This window comes from Nestor notabilis, unplaced genomic scaffold (assembly GCF_000696875.1).
Source record: "Nestor notabilis isolate BGI_N333 unplaced genomic scaffold, ASM69687v1 scaffold34560, whole genome shotgun sequence".
NCBI lineage: Eukaryota > Metazoa > Chordata > Aves > Psittaciformes > Psittacidae > Nestor > Nestor notabilis.
Genome location: NW_009912200.1, coordinates 1 through 11,586, shown reverse-complemented (window position 1 = coordinate 11,586; position 11,586 = coordinate 1). Strand labels below are relative to the sequence as shown.

Sequence of the window (11,586 nt, the reverse complement as noted above, 5' to 3'; positions counted from 1 at the left end):
TGTCCTGTTTCTTTTAGTTCAGCTTTTTATAGATTTCATCTCAAAAGTTCATGTTTTTGCAAAAAAAACCCCAAACAAAAACCCAAAACAACAAAAAACCCAATTTGCCTTCAAATACTTAGTCATAAAAGCTTGAAATATTGTCCTTAGTCCAATGTATAATGCCAGCCAAGGGTGCTCTTACTGTTTTTACTAGTTAGATGAATCCTGTGTTCTCTGGGAGCCTTTAATCTGAAAATACTGATCCATCTGCTTGATGGATCAGTAGAAATAGGTGACGTGTCCCCCCCCGTCCCCCCCATGTGTCTCTTGGATAAATGTAGTGTCAGCAGTAGACTTGGAGTATTCAGGACTCCTCTGGACACTTTTAAATCATGGGTTTCTTGCTTTGAACAGGAAATATTACCATAGGGATTTGTGCTATTGATGGGGCTCAGTAGGGAATGGTTACTATTGTCAACCCTGATGAAGCATGTGACGTTGCAAAAGCCTTTGTCTGCCTTCACAGTAATGAAGGTAGGGCTAGTAGATCGTGTGATTCTGTAGGAATTGATGAGGTTGTTGCTTCAATAATTGTAGTAGAACCATCATTTGTTTGTGTTACACACAATTTTTAAATAACATCTTTAAACTCCCTGAGATTCGTGTGTTGGCTCATGTCTCCTGCCTGATGGTGCCCCTGTGAATGGCAGCACACCCTTATGGTCAGTCCTGTGAGCCAGATGACTGAGGCAGTTGTTCATGTTCAGAGGCCTGGGATTCCTGAGGGCTGCTCTTGGTGCTAACAACAGAAGCAAAGGTGTCAGTGAGTACCATTTTCCGTGTCTCCTGTCAGCCAGTTCTCTGTCCCATTCAGACATGGAGCCCTAGTCTTCCTGTTGCTTGTGATATTTTTGCAAAAGACTCTGAACCATTCTGGAGCACTCTTGATCCTCCTCCTTGCTCTGATCCTTCTTCCTCTTGGGATCCTGTGCCTTACTGTGTCATGGTCACCACAGTTATGGCTGCCATGACCTTCACATCACTGGCCAGTTTTTCCATGTTTTAAGTTCAATGTTCAGCAGAGAGCCTGCCCTTATTGGCTCCTTGGTAACCTCTTTCAGAAAGTTATAATCAATTAAAATCAAATTCATCCCTCTGTGGTTTATAATTCCTTAGCCCTTCCTTACTTCCCTTTCATCCTCAGAAAGCATCTCCTGTGTTCAAGTCTTAGTCCTGATGATCTTGTTCTGAGATTGGGCAGGGGCTCAGGCTACCTGCTGAGGCAGCAGGCTCATTGTCTTGCAGTTGCCATGGTGGGGGAGGATTAAAAGGTTTTCCATCAGCCTGTATTTCAGTGACCTTTTCCAAGTTAGGAATAGCAGTTGACCAGGAAAAACCTAAACAGTCATTTCTTGTCAGTGAGTCCATACAGTTTTCTCTCAAGTGCTGTAAGCTGAAAAATAAATTGAAATCAAGAAGGTAGTATTTTCTGTTTTCAAAATGCCATTTCTGCAAATCTATGACTTATTGAGCTTCCCACGCAGTACATACTTGGAATTTATTAAACTGCTATACGTGAAGTCTCCCATGCTTAATGCTCGCATAAGTGAGGTAGAATAAAAGTTCAAAGTAATGTCAGCATGTGAAATGTTAACAAGTAAAAGCATGATAAGATTTTTTAAATATTCACAGGGACTTAAATTTCATCATCTGCTTAATGCAGTGACTGTGTAGTTTTCACAAACTGTGTTTGCTTATTCTTTCAGGCTGAAGGTTTTGGAACGGATGTTGGAAGATGTTAGCTGTGGATACTGGGGCTGTGGAGGAGTGGTTATCAGAGTTCAAGGTAGTATACTCTCAGATATTTAGCCAGTGGGGTTTGAATCTCTGCTGGAGTGCTATGGAAGAGTGCTCGATTGCTGTAGAAAATAAAGAAAAATAGTATCCGTGTATTTTGCTGAGGTAATGGGATTATATGCAGATGATTTTTTTTTTTCCTTGTCCTCATTGGGATTACATCCTTATACAGTAAAAAGGTATATCACAGATGAATGGTCTTGGTGGTTTGAGTACAGACTAAGCCTGAGTATAGGTTTTGCTTCTGGACTGCTTAGATACACTGGGAATGTCTTTTCCTATCTGTATAGTGGAGTATTACCTCCTTTAAGGACTGCAGATAAGAAGCACTGCAAAAGCTATGAAAGTCAAAATGTACAGCTTTCAAAGGGTTGTTGAAAAGATTAGATTTTTACCCTCTTAAGTACAGGCAGAAAATCTGTTTAGTGTTACAGAAGAGCTGTTCACGCCAACTGGAATTTGTGTTTTTTCAGAGCAATACTATATCCTGTAATGATGTTCACTAGTGCCTACAGAGAAAATTCCTTAAAGTATGGATCTGCAAAGTATTAAGTTTCAAGTACAGGGTTGCACCTGGGAAACTCTTGTTTTTTCTGTTTCCTATCCTCTCTCATTACGTTCTGTATGAAACTGTCTGCAAAGTGATAAAATGCAGTGTGTCTTCTGGCAATTTTGTTGTCCTGAAACATGGTGGTTTCCTTAGTAAGGATTTCTTGTGAAACAAGTTTTAGTTTATAGTAAACTGGTAAATTGTAATGGGAAATAGTTGTTGAAATAGCTGGTATATTTTAATGATAAAAATTGCTTTTTCTAGTAGTTATAATATTTGTATTTCAGACACTGCCAGAAGCATCCATATCCAGCTATGCTACAAACTTGAAAGATAAGACTGCCTTGATTTCATCTCTTTACAAAGTAATTCAGGAGCCACAGAGTGAAGTGAGTATATCAGCTGTCTTACACAAAATGTCTGAAGTAACATCAGCAGAATAAAATAAGTCCTTGTATGCTAGTTCACTGTGTTCTAACTACGTGAACTACAGAACTACATGAAGAGTCTCCATCAAAATGTTTGTTCTTAGCAATGACACATTACCGTGGAAATAAATAATTCATAGGTTTTGTAACCTACTGGTTATAGCTAAGCCTGTAGATCATACTCATGGGCTTCGGAACTTGGCTATAGAATTGGTGAATATGTTAAGGGATTGAAAAGATGTTTGAGACTGACAGAATTCTTTCTGTAATTCAGTGTCACTTGAATGTGAATCTGTAGCTATCAGAAGCTCGTATATTACAACACAAGAGAAAACTGTTAGATAGAGTTGCAATCCTTTTAAGCTGTTGCTTTGGTTTTAGGGCTTTTGTTGTTGTTTTAAAAACATAAAATATAAATATACACATTTATACAGTGGATGTACCCTTGCTGAGATAATGGCAAAAACCCCCCCAAAAACTGGGGAGAAGGGGACAGGTCATGTACCTGTGCCAGGAATGATTGCATACCCCATGAATGCATTTGGTTTAAAGTGTCCAGGCGTATTCAGAACGTACTGAGCTGGTTTTAGTTGTATCTTAACTGTATCATCTCACTTTCTACCATTCAACAAGCCTATTTTAAAATTGCATCAAGCCCTTAATTCCTCTTCTGAAAAGACCCAGCATAAGGAACCTTTCCAGAGTTTGAGATTATGCCAGTAGCGGTCAGAGGGTAAAATGCTTTCAGTATATACGTTTTTAGAGAGAATGCTGATAGATAAACTCACAGGTTGTCTAGCAAAGAAGAAATGTGATTTTACTTTGCTGCTCAGAAAGGCATTCTGAGTCATTCCAACTACTGAGTCAAGCCTGTCTGGTTTTCAGAATGCGTGTAACATGTAAATTAATCTGATGAGTCTCCCTGTTGGTAGCCAAATTAATCCTTTTGTATGTTCTTTGATTATTTTTTATTTTTTATTTTTTTTTTACTACTTCTAACTACCATTCGGTTTCTCCAAGTTGTTAATAGCAGGATGGTCAAGGCCCCACAAATGCTGGTTGAAAAGGTTGTTGGGATAATTCTGGGGGCAAGGTATCAAAGATTTCCCTGTTAGTGAGACTGAATTGAAATGAAAAGCCAGTGCTGACTGGCAGTTTCAAGGCAGCACAACACTCAGTTGCCTTTGCTGACTGCATGTTGTGCTTCCTTGGGAGAAGTCCTAAAAATCTTTACTTGGGCTGTTCTCTGAGTACCTGTCACTTTGTGGAAAGGGCTACTTGGAGCTTTCTGTGTTCTGAAAATACTTACAAGCTAGCAATTAAAAAGACAAGTAATTTCTTTGAACTGTTATTTGACGTCTGTTAGCTGCACTGTGTAATGGTAGCTTGCTTTACAGCATAGGATATGTGCTGCCCTTTCTTACCTCGTGTATGTAATGCAAACACTAGAAATACTGGTGAGATTAAAACCAGACGAACAACCATCTATGTACCTTTGAATAAATGTACTTCTAATATAATAATTAATGGTACCTTAAAATTGTGATTAATCTCACTTGGGGGTGGATGTGTTCTTTAAATTTCAAATGCTTAAAAAAATTCATATGTATTTGCATCTGTAACTGTATTTTCTTGCTGGTTCATGTTTGCTTTTCATATGGGATTTTTTGTCTGCTTTTCAAAAGGAGTTAAAAATCAGTTTGTGACACAAATGAACTACTTGTTTGCTACAGCAAAAGAATATCCAATTCATAGCTTTGATTGTAAAGATTTTGTTCATTACTTTTGAGGTTTCTGGGTCACTGATAAGTGAAAAATGTAATTCAGTACAAGAAGAGTATTGAGTAAATGTGAAGATTTAAAGGACTTTTGACTCAAGAATACAACAGAAAAAAAAAAAAAAAAATCTGAGGTTTGTTTCTTCACAAATTCAAGATTTTCTGGCTTTCTACCTAAAACTCTATTGCTGTTCTTTTAGATGTGTGGGCATTTGCGTTAGGAGATAAAGTGTTTGGAGTGTCTAACACATTTGTATGCAGCTTAAATGAAAGGGATGGAATTGCTTGGACATTTTTCTGTTCCAGCATTAAAAATTTTTTCAGTCTAGATATCTGTTAGAACTGTTTCAATGTAAAACATTATCCGGAAACAGCGACAATCATTAGCGTGTTTTGATATTAGGTTGCAGCATGTGGTGGCATTTTGAGGAAGAAAATCTGTTTTCTTACTGATTATGCATTTAAATGTGCTGATATAAAGCTGTCTCAACTGAGATAACAACGTGAACATGGCTACCTGTCATAGTTGTTTATGTGCCCTTTAAAGTTCAAGCACATCATTCCGAACTGATACTTCCTTAAAGGAAGCATGCAAATTGTGTGAAATATGCAAGCTGAAGGTGGAAAGCGCTTGTGCTGGTAAAGTTTTCTAGAAGGATCTTTGATATTCTGCTCTTAAAGCTGATGAGTAGTTTAGCTTGTCATGATTTTTTTGCCTTCGCTGTAGATTTTTCACAGATGATTTTTTCCAGAGGGGAGCTATATCTGTCACAAGCTGAAAGTTCCTCATTTTTTTTGAAGGGGTCAGGTTGACCCTGATTACTTTTAAAGAACCAAAACCTGCTAAGATCCTTTGGGTTCAGAAGTAACTTTGAGAGGTAAGAAATGTTAACTCAGCTTTCTTTGTATTGAGGAGGAAAGCTTAGAAAAGCAAGCAGACTTTTTTCCAGCTTGCTCTTCTGGTCGTGGTGTCCCCTTTGCTGCAATAAAGGGTGGAAAAGCAAAGAATGGGCTTCTTAGCTTTTTAAAAGCTTGAACAGCTGAAGTTGTGACCTAGACTTGATAAAATAGAAAACATGATCTGCAAGTTACTAGCAGTAAAGTACACACCTATATTGCAGTTTTTATGGATTTTCAGAAAGGTGTTGAGTAATACTTTGCTTTCTGAACTGATGTGCAGTGGCAGTTCTAACGATTATGGTATCTTTTCTCAGTGCAATCTCTAAAATACTCTAAAATGCATGTCTGGTTGGGATTCCGTCCTTTCAGGTTAAAACTTTTGGGGATTTTGTGCTGGAATACATTTCAGTGAAGGTCTGTTACTAGCCTGAACACTCCTGATTTTGAAATTAGTTTAGAGTCTATTACTGTGAGTCACGTTGATGAACTGTTAAGATCTTGAGTCTTGAAGGTTAGAAGCAAGGTAGCATAACTAGTCCTTTAGGCATGTTACATTTGAATCTTTCAGAGATTAGCAGTTGGAGAATATCGTATTTTAAATTATTTTTTAAAAGAAGTATATTAGCTGGAACTGATAAAATGAATTCTAAACAGCTGGAATCTCAGATTTCATTTTGTAAAGTTTGCTAATATAAATGCATCAGCTGCCTAGATCCTTTTTCAGGCAGTAATTCCTTACATGATAGAGTCCTCCTGTTGGTTATTATTTACAAATAAATTAATTTAGAAGCTTTAATTAAAATCCTCTTTTTCTCTTCTCTACCCCAACATTTTTTTTTTTATCTTTTTTCCCCTTAGAAGAAAACCTTTTATGGTTCCAAACTTACCAATGGGTTTGCTGCATTTGCTGCCAAAAAGTATTTTTGACTATGTGCTTTTCGAGTTTTTGCTTTAGAGTTCAGCATCCAGTTCAGATGGCTTTGTTAGTGCCTACTGGTTTTGACATTATTTTCCACTTGGGTGAGGAAATCTCCTATCTAGGTGCCAACATAAAAATACAGCTTCCATACGTTGGCACAAGATGGTTAACACTGTGTTTTGTCATTAGGTGGAGATAGGTGTTAGCACAAGAATGTGCATTAAATCCAGAAACAGTGCTGGCTAGTTGCTTGGTTTTTAGTCTTCTTTATTTTTTAACTTGTTCTAGCTCAGTCTGTTATTTCCAGTTCAATATATTATTTCCATTTATAACAACTTAACAAATTTGGTTGTAAAATTACTCCTGGGGCTTCCCATTTCTGCCTCAAACCTGTCAATACACTTAAGTTTCCGGAAGATTTTAAGAGAGTGGAAAAGTGATCTAGTTCTACTCTGTACTAAGTTATTGTAATACTTTGAGAGCTATGCAGCTCTTCTCATTTGGTGGGTAAAAGCTTCTGGCAATTTGCATGTACATTGTTGGAGCTCTAGAATAGCAAGAACTGTTCAAGTACTTTTCCTGTATATCAGAGATACTGAGGGCATGGTATGAGGTGTAGTGATAAGCAGTATCCTCTGTTTATACCTTTGAGGCTGGAGGAGGTGAGCCAAAAATGAAAGAAAGGATCCACTGGAGTTCATTCTTCACATGGGAGGGAAGGCTTTACTTTTATCACCTGAAAGTATGTTATAAAAGATGAAAAGTGTGTAAAGTGACTTGAGCAGTTATTGCATCAGTCACTCTGTAGTAGCTGAAGTGTAACATCAGTTTATAGTTTTGTCCAAAGAATCGATCCAAAGTTGCAGTTTCTCGTAATGTTTTATTCATTCACAATTGTCATTTGTGTTTCAGCTTCTGGAGCCAGTTTGCCATCAGCTCTTTGAGTTCTATCGCAGTGGTGAAGAACAATTGCTACGATTCACGCTGCAGTTCCTGCCAGAATTGATGTGGTGTTATCTTGCTGTCTCAGCCAGCAGGGATTTGCAGAGCAGTGGCTGCATAGAAGCTCTTCTCCTAGGAGTTTATAACTTGGTTTGTATTTGCATGTAATTATTAAGGCCTAAAAATATTAGTGTACTTTTGGGGGTACTGGAGAGTATTTTACTGGTGAATAATGAACAATTTCATTTCAGAGTTGAAGTGTTGAGTATCTTAGTTTTGACTCTTCAAATTGGTATCCATGTCACAAATCTGCAACATGAACCTTTGTTCTTTTATTTTGGTGGATATTTTATCTGCTCTTTTTGTGGTTCCTGGAAAGTGTTAATGTACTAATGGCTGAAAGAGGCAAAGGAGTCTTAATTTCCTTATTAATTCTCGGTATGGTGATTAAACTTACATTCTGCTTGAAAGCCTTTAGAGGTGCTACTTTTGAAGTGGTTGCCCATATTTTCTGGGGTATTTTGACTATCTTGACTAGAAAACACACACAGAATCACAAATTCTGAGCACTTGACTGCTGAACAGATTGCTTAGCTTTGAGAAATTAAATGTCGTCTTTAATTTTGGAATAACCTCGACAATTTTTTTTCCCATGTTTTATGTGAAAAGATACGGTTTGTTACTAAATTACTGCTTTGAAGGGACCTTGAAGAGTACCATATTTTGATTATGCATTTTGTCTTTTTATGTCTATTATAAAAAGCTTAGTGTTATGTCCGTTGGGATTCTCTTCAGTGTAGTTCATGTGTTCTGGATGTTGTAGGAAGGCTTTTTGGGAAGTGAAAGAGTGATGAACTTCAGGTCTTCTCATTCTGAAAATCTGGAGAAGGCAGCTTCCGTTCTTTTAAAAATAATCTCAAGTGTCTTTACCAAGCAAGTGAAAACAGTTTTTCTTTTTTTTTTTTTTTTTTTTTTTTACCCAGATAAAGAACTGAGCCCTTATATTCAACTCAGTGCAGGCTTCATGTGTTTTCTGTGTGCTTAGTTGTATCTGAGAAGAATATTCCTGGAAAACATTTGGTGTATCTTACACCTTAAGTCAATTCACTTCTTTATTTCCATGATGAAATAATCTACAACAGTTGATGGATGTGGCTGCAATCACTGTTCTTTCTCCTAGAAGAGATTACGTTTACAATTTAGCTTGAAATCACTCCAGTACCGTCTTCTCTTAGCTATGAAGAGTTTCTTCCTCAGTTACTAACATAGCCATCCATCTCCAGCTGCTTGGGATCCTAAGAATTTTACAGCAAGATTCTGCACAAAGCTGTCAATAGACCTGATCTTTGGAAACACTCTCCCCACCTTGTGTGCTTTAAGAAATAATGAATGCTTATGCTAAAGTAATGCTTTGTTACTGATGCTGACTTCTGCTCTGCTGATGTTGTATAAAATTTGTAGCTTAAACAACCATGATGGTGCTGTTCTTCAGAATACAAGGTTGAAAAGGTACTGAGTGACCTGCTTAGATACTTATATGCTCTTTAACCAGCTACTTTGGTTTTAAAGGCAAGAGGAAAGACATAGCCTAATAAAAACAGTAATTCTTCTGTAAATGTATAGTCTCTTGGAATGTCAGGGAATTAAATGCTCAGCAGAGTCCTGCAGTTTCTTACTGAAGGAAATTGAAAAATTCAGTATTGCTCAGAATAATTCTGAATTGGCTACATCATCAGGGGTATGGAATTATTGTGGTTGAACCTTGAGACAATCAACTGGTTTATTCTACCTTCAGCTTGGAGACATACAGTGATAGTGCATGCAGCTGATATTTTTGGCTTTCCTTGGCTGTAGGTATCAGTTTTTTTTCTAGTACGCTTCAGATCTTGAAATGCACTCCTGAAACTTCATTACAAATCTGATTAGAACGAGGAGTCAAAATACTGATATTTTTAGATTTTAAAAGTTCGGATGTAGCCAGTTTCTCTTGCCTTCTCCTCCCATAAACTGAGGAAACTGTTTTCATTGTTGATGCAGAAGCAATAATGAAGATAAAATTATCGGTGGTTTTTGTGGAGTAGAGGACCTGTATAACTCTTCAGACAGAATACTCTGTATGCCTTTTTGATCTATCTTAGCCTTCCTTTACTGCTTCATATTCGACTTGAAGATGTGAGTTTTAATAATTACTATGTGAAGTTAGTCCTTCAGCCTTCCAAAGGCAGGAGCGTTAGGAGACGCTAAAGCTCCTCTCTGTGATCTCTACCTTTGGATAAATGAAATCTGGTGCTGAAATTTAGGGGGGGTGGGAGGGAGGGGAAGAGTTCTTATGTGTGTGGTGTTGGTTATTGTTCAAGTCTGCTTTGCAGCTTCTGAAGTTTATTTATTTGAAGTACTTCAGTGCTCTTCTGTCATACGGAGGCACATGTTTCTTTTTGCCTTAACCATTAATCTTCTGCCAATTTCACAGGAGTGAGAAGTCTGCCAACATACTGCTATGGTGGTATCTTGCAGAACAGTAGCTTCTTTGAAGCTTTGTATCCATGCTTGTTTTAACTCTAAGAGTATGGCATTATCAAACTTGGGCTTTTGCATATACTGTGATGTCTGCTGCTATCATACTATATGCAGCTGCAGTCATTCCAGAACTGTATTTCCGGAACAAATTAGTTTGAGTCATTACTTGATGGGTAAATAGTTTTCAGAACAGAATTACTGAGCGTTAACCTTCGCAATTAGCAAATAGTGTATAATTAAAAAAAGACAACACTTTAAACATACTGAGATTTCCAGTTAGTGTTTTTAAGGTGGCCTGTGTATGAAAATGTGTATGCCCTTTGCTAAATCATTTATATAGTTTTCAGAAACAAAGCAAATGCATTGTGATAGAAAGCAAATCCAGAGATAATTGTTAGCTTGTAGTTCAGATTGTTGTAGTATCCCTGTCTGTCCCTATGATAATTTGCTGCCTTTCTTTGTCCATTTACCCCCACCCAGCATTTGGAATGTCTGGTTTCTGTAGTATGGTGTAACCATTGGTATCTTCTGTCTTTTTCAGGAGATAGTTGACAAAGAGGGACATAGCAAAGTGCTGAGTTTCACAATTCCATCTTTGTCCAAACCTTCAGTCTATCATGAAGTAAGTGATATTTACAACATAAAGTTGTTACTGATCGAGAAAGCAGTATGCTTTGGGGGCCTATTTGTTAAGAATAAAAGTGAAAAGTAGTTTTAATGCGTTGCATGATGACATAGGAACATATTTCTCAGTCTTCTGAGAACTACTAACTGGTCTCTGAAGCCTCTTCATGACTTAATAGTCACAACTCCATAACATCTGTGTACCAACTGTGGGTTTTTTTTTGGTATTCTGAAGCCATATACCGTATCTGGTATAGAATAACTTCTCAAATCTGAGACAGCTAAGCAGACAGATAACTTTAAGCCTGTTGAAAATTCATGTATAAATATGATGCTGCTGATTGTTGTCTATTTTCATTTGCATTGTAGCATGACATCAGGCAGACATGTTTTGAATGACCTTTTTTTCCTCTAGCCTTCCAGCATTGGCTCCATGGCTCTCACTGAAGGAGCTTTATCGCAGCATGGTTTGTCCAGGGTTGTATACAGTGGACCTCATCCTCAGAGAGAGATGTTAACAGCACAGAACAGGTGAAACTGTATAATAGGATTTTGCTTGAGAATCACTTATGAATCTTGATTTCTTACAATTTTTAATATTGTTAAAGATTGAAGGTGGATAGGTATATGCTGTGTCTTGTGGTGGGTTTTTGTTTTTAAAGACATGTAAATATAGATGTAGAAAGACTAGGAGTGCATATTACTACATGAAGAAGAAAAACCTACAGAACCAAACTACTCCATTGTCAATTTTATTGAAACAAAATACCAGATCTGTTCAAATAGCTCCTGCAAATTTGTGTGTAAACTTGTTTTCTTTCCAAAAATAAAATTGATAATGTAATTTTAATGTTTCTTGTAAATTCCAGGTTTGAAGTGCTGACTTTCCTTCTGCTCTGTTACAATGCTGCCTTGAGCTACATGCCTGCAGTTTCTCTTCAGTCACTGTGTCAGATTTGTTCAAGGTAATTTCTGTAGGTTGGTTACACTTAAAACAGCATTTTCAAATTGAAATGCAATGAGTTTGAATTTTTTCTTTTTTTTTTTTAAAGCTTCAGGTTCCCAAAAGCTGCTTGTAAAGTTGATTTT

At 37.2% G+C, this 11,586-nt stretch overlaps 1 protein-coding gene across 1 annotated transcript; it reads left to right on the top strand.

Annotated features, from left to right (window-relative positions):
* Window positions 1–1,754: 1,754 nt before the first annotated feature.
* Window positions 1,755–11,473, top strand: LOC104408545 (hyccin). Its single transcript, XM_010018191.1, has 6 exons — window positions 1,755–1,828; window positions 2,677–2,778; window positions 7,327–7,506; window positions 10,415–10,495; window positions 10,913–11,028; window positions 11,367–11,473. The coding sequence occupies exons 1-6, from the start codon at window positions 1,778–1,780 to the stop codon at window positions 11,464–11,466; spliced, it is 630 nt and encodes a 209-aa protein (XP_010016493.1). The 5' UTR covers window positions 1,755–1,777; the 3' UTR covers window positions 11,467–11,473.
* The last annotated feature ends 113 nt before the right edge of the window (window positions 11,474–11,586 follow it).

Bases quoted from the DNA above. Each gene is read 5' to 3' on its own strand.
- LOC104408545 (XM_010018191.1), top strand. From the start codon at position 1,778: ATGTTAGCTGTGGATACTGGGGCTGTGGAGGAGTGGTTATCAGAGTTC. The intron at 1,829-2,676 runs GTAGTATACTCT...TTTGTATTTCAG, and splicing joins AGTGGTTATCAGAGTTCAAG to ACACTGCCAGAAGCATCCAT. The intron at 11,029-11,366 runs GTGAAACTGTAT...TGTAAATTCCAG, and splicing joins ATGTTAACAGCACAGAACAG to GTTTGAAGTGCTGACTTTCC.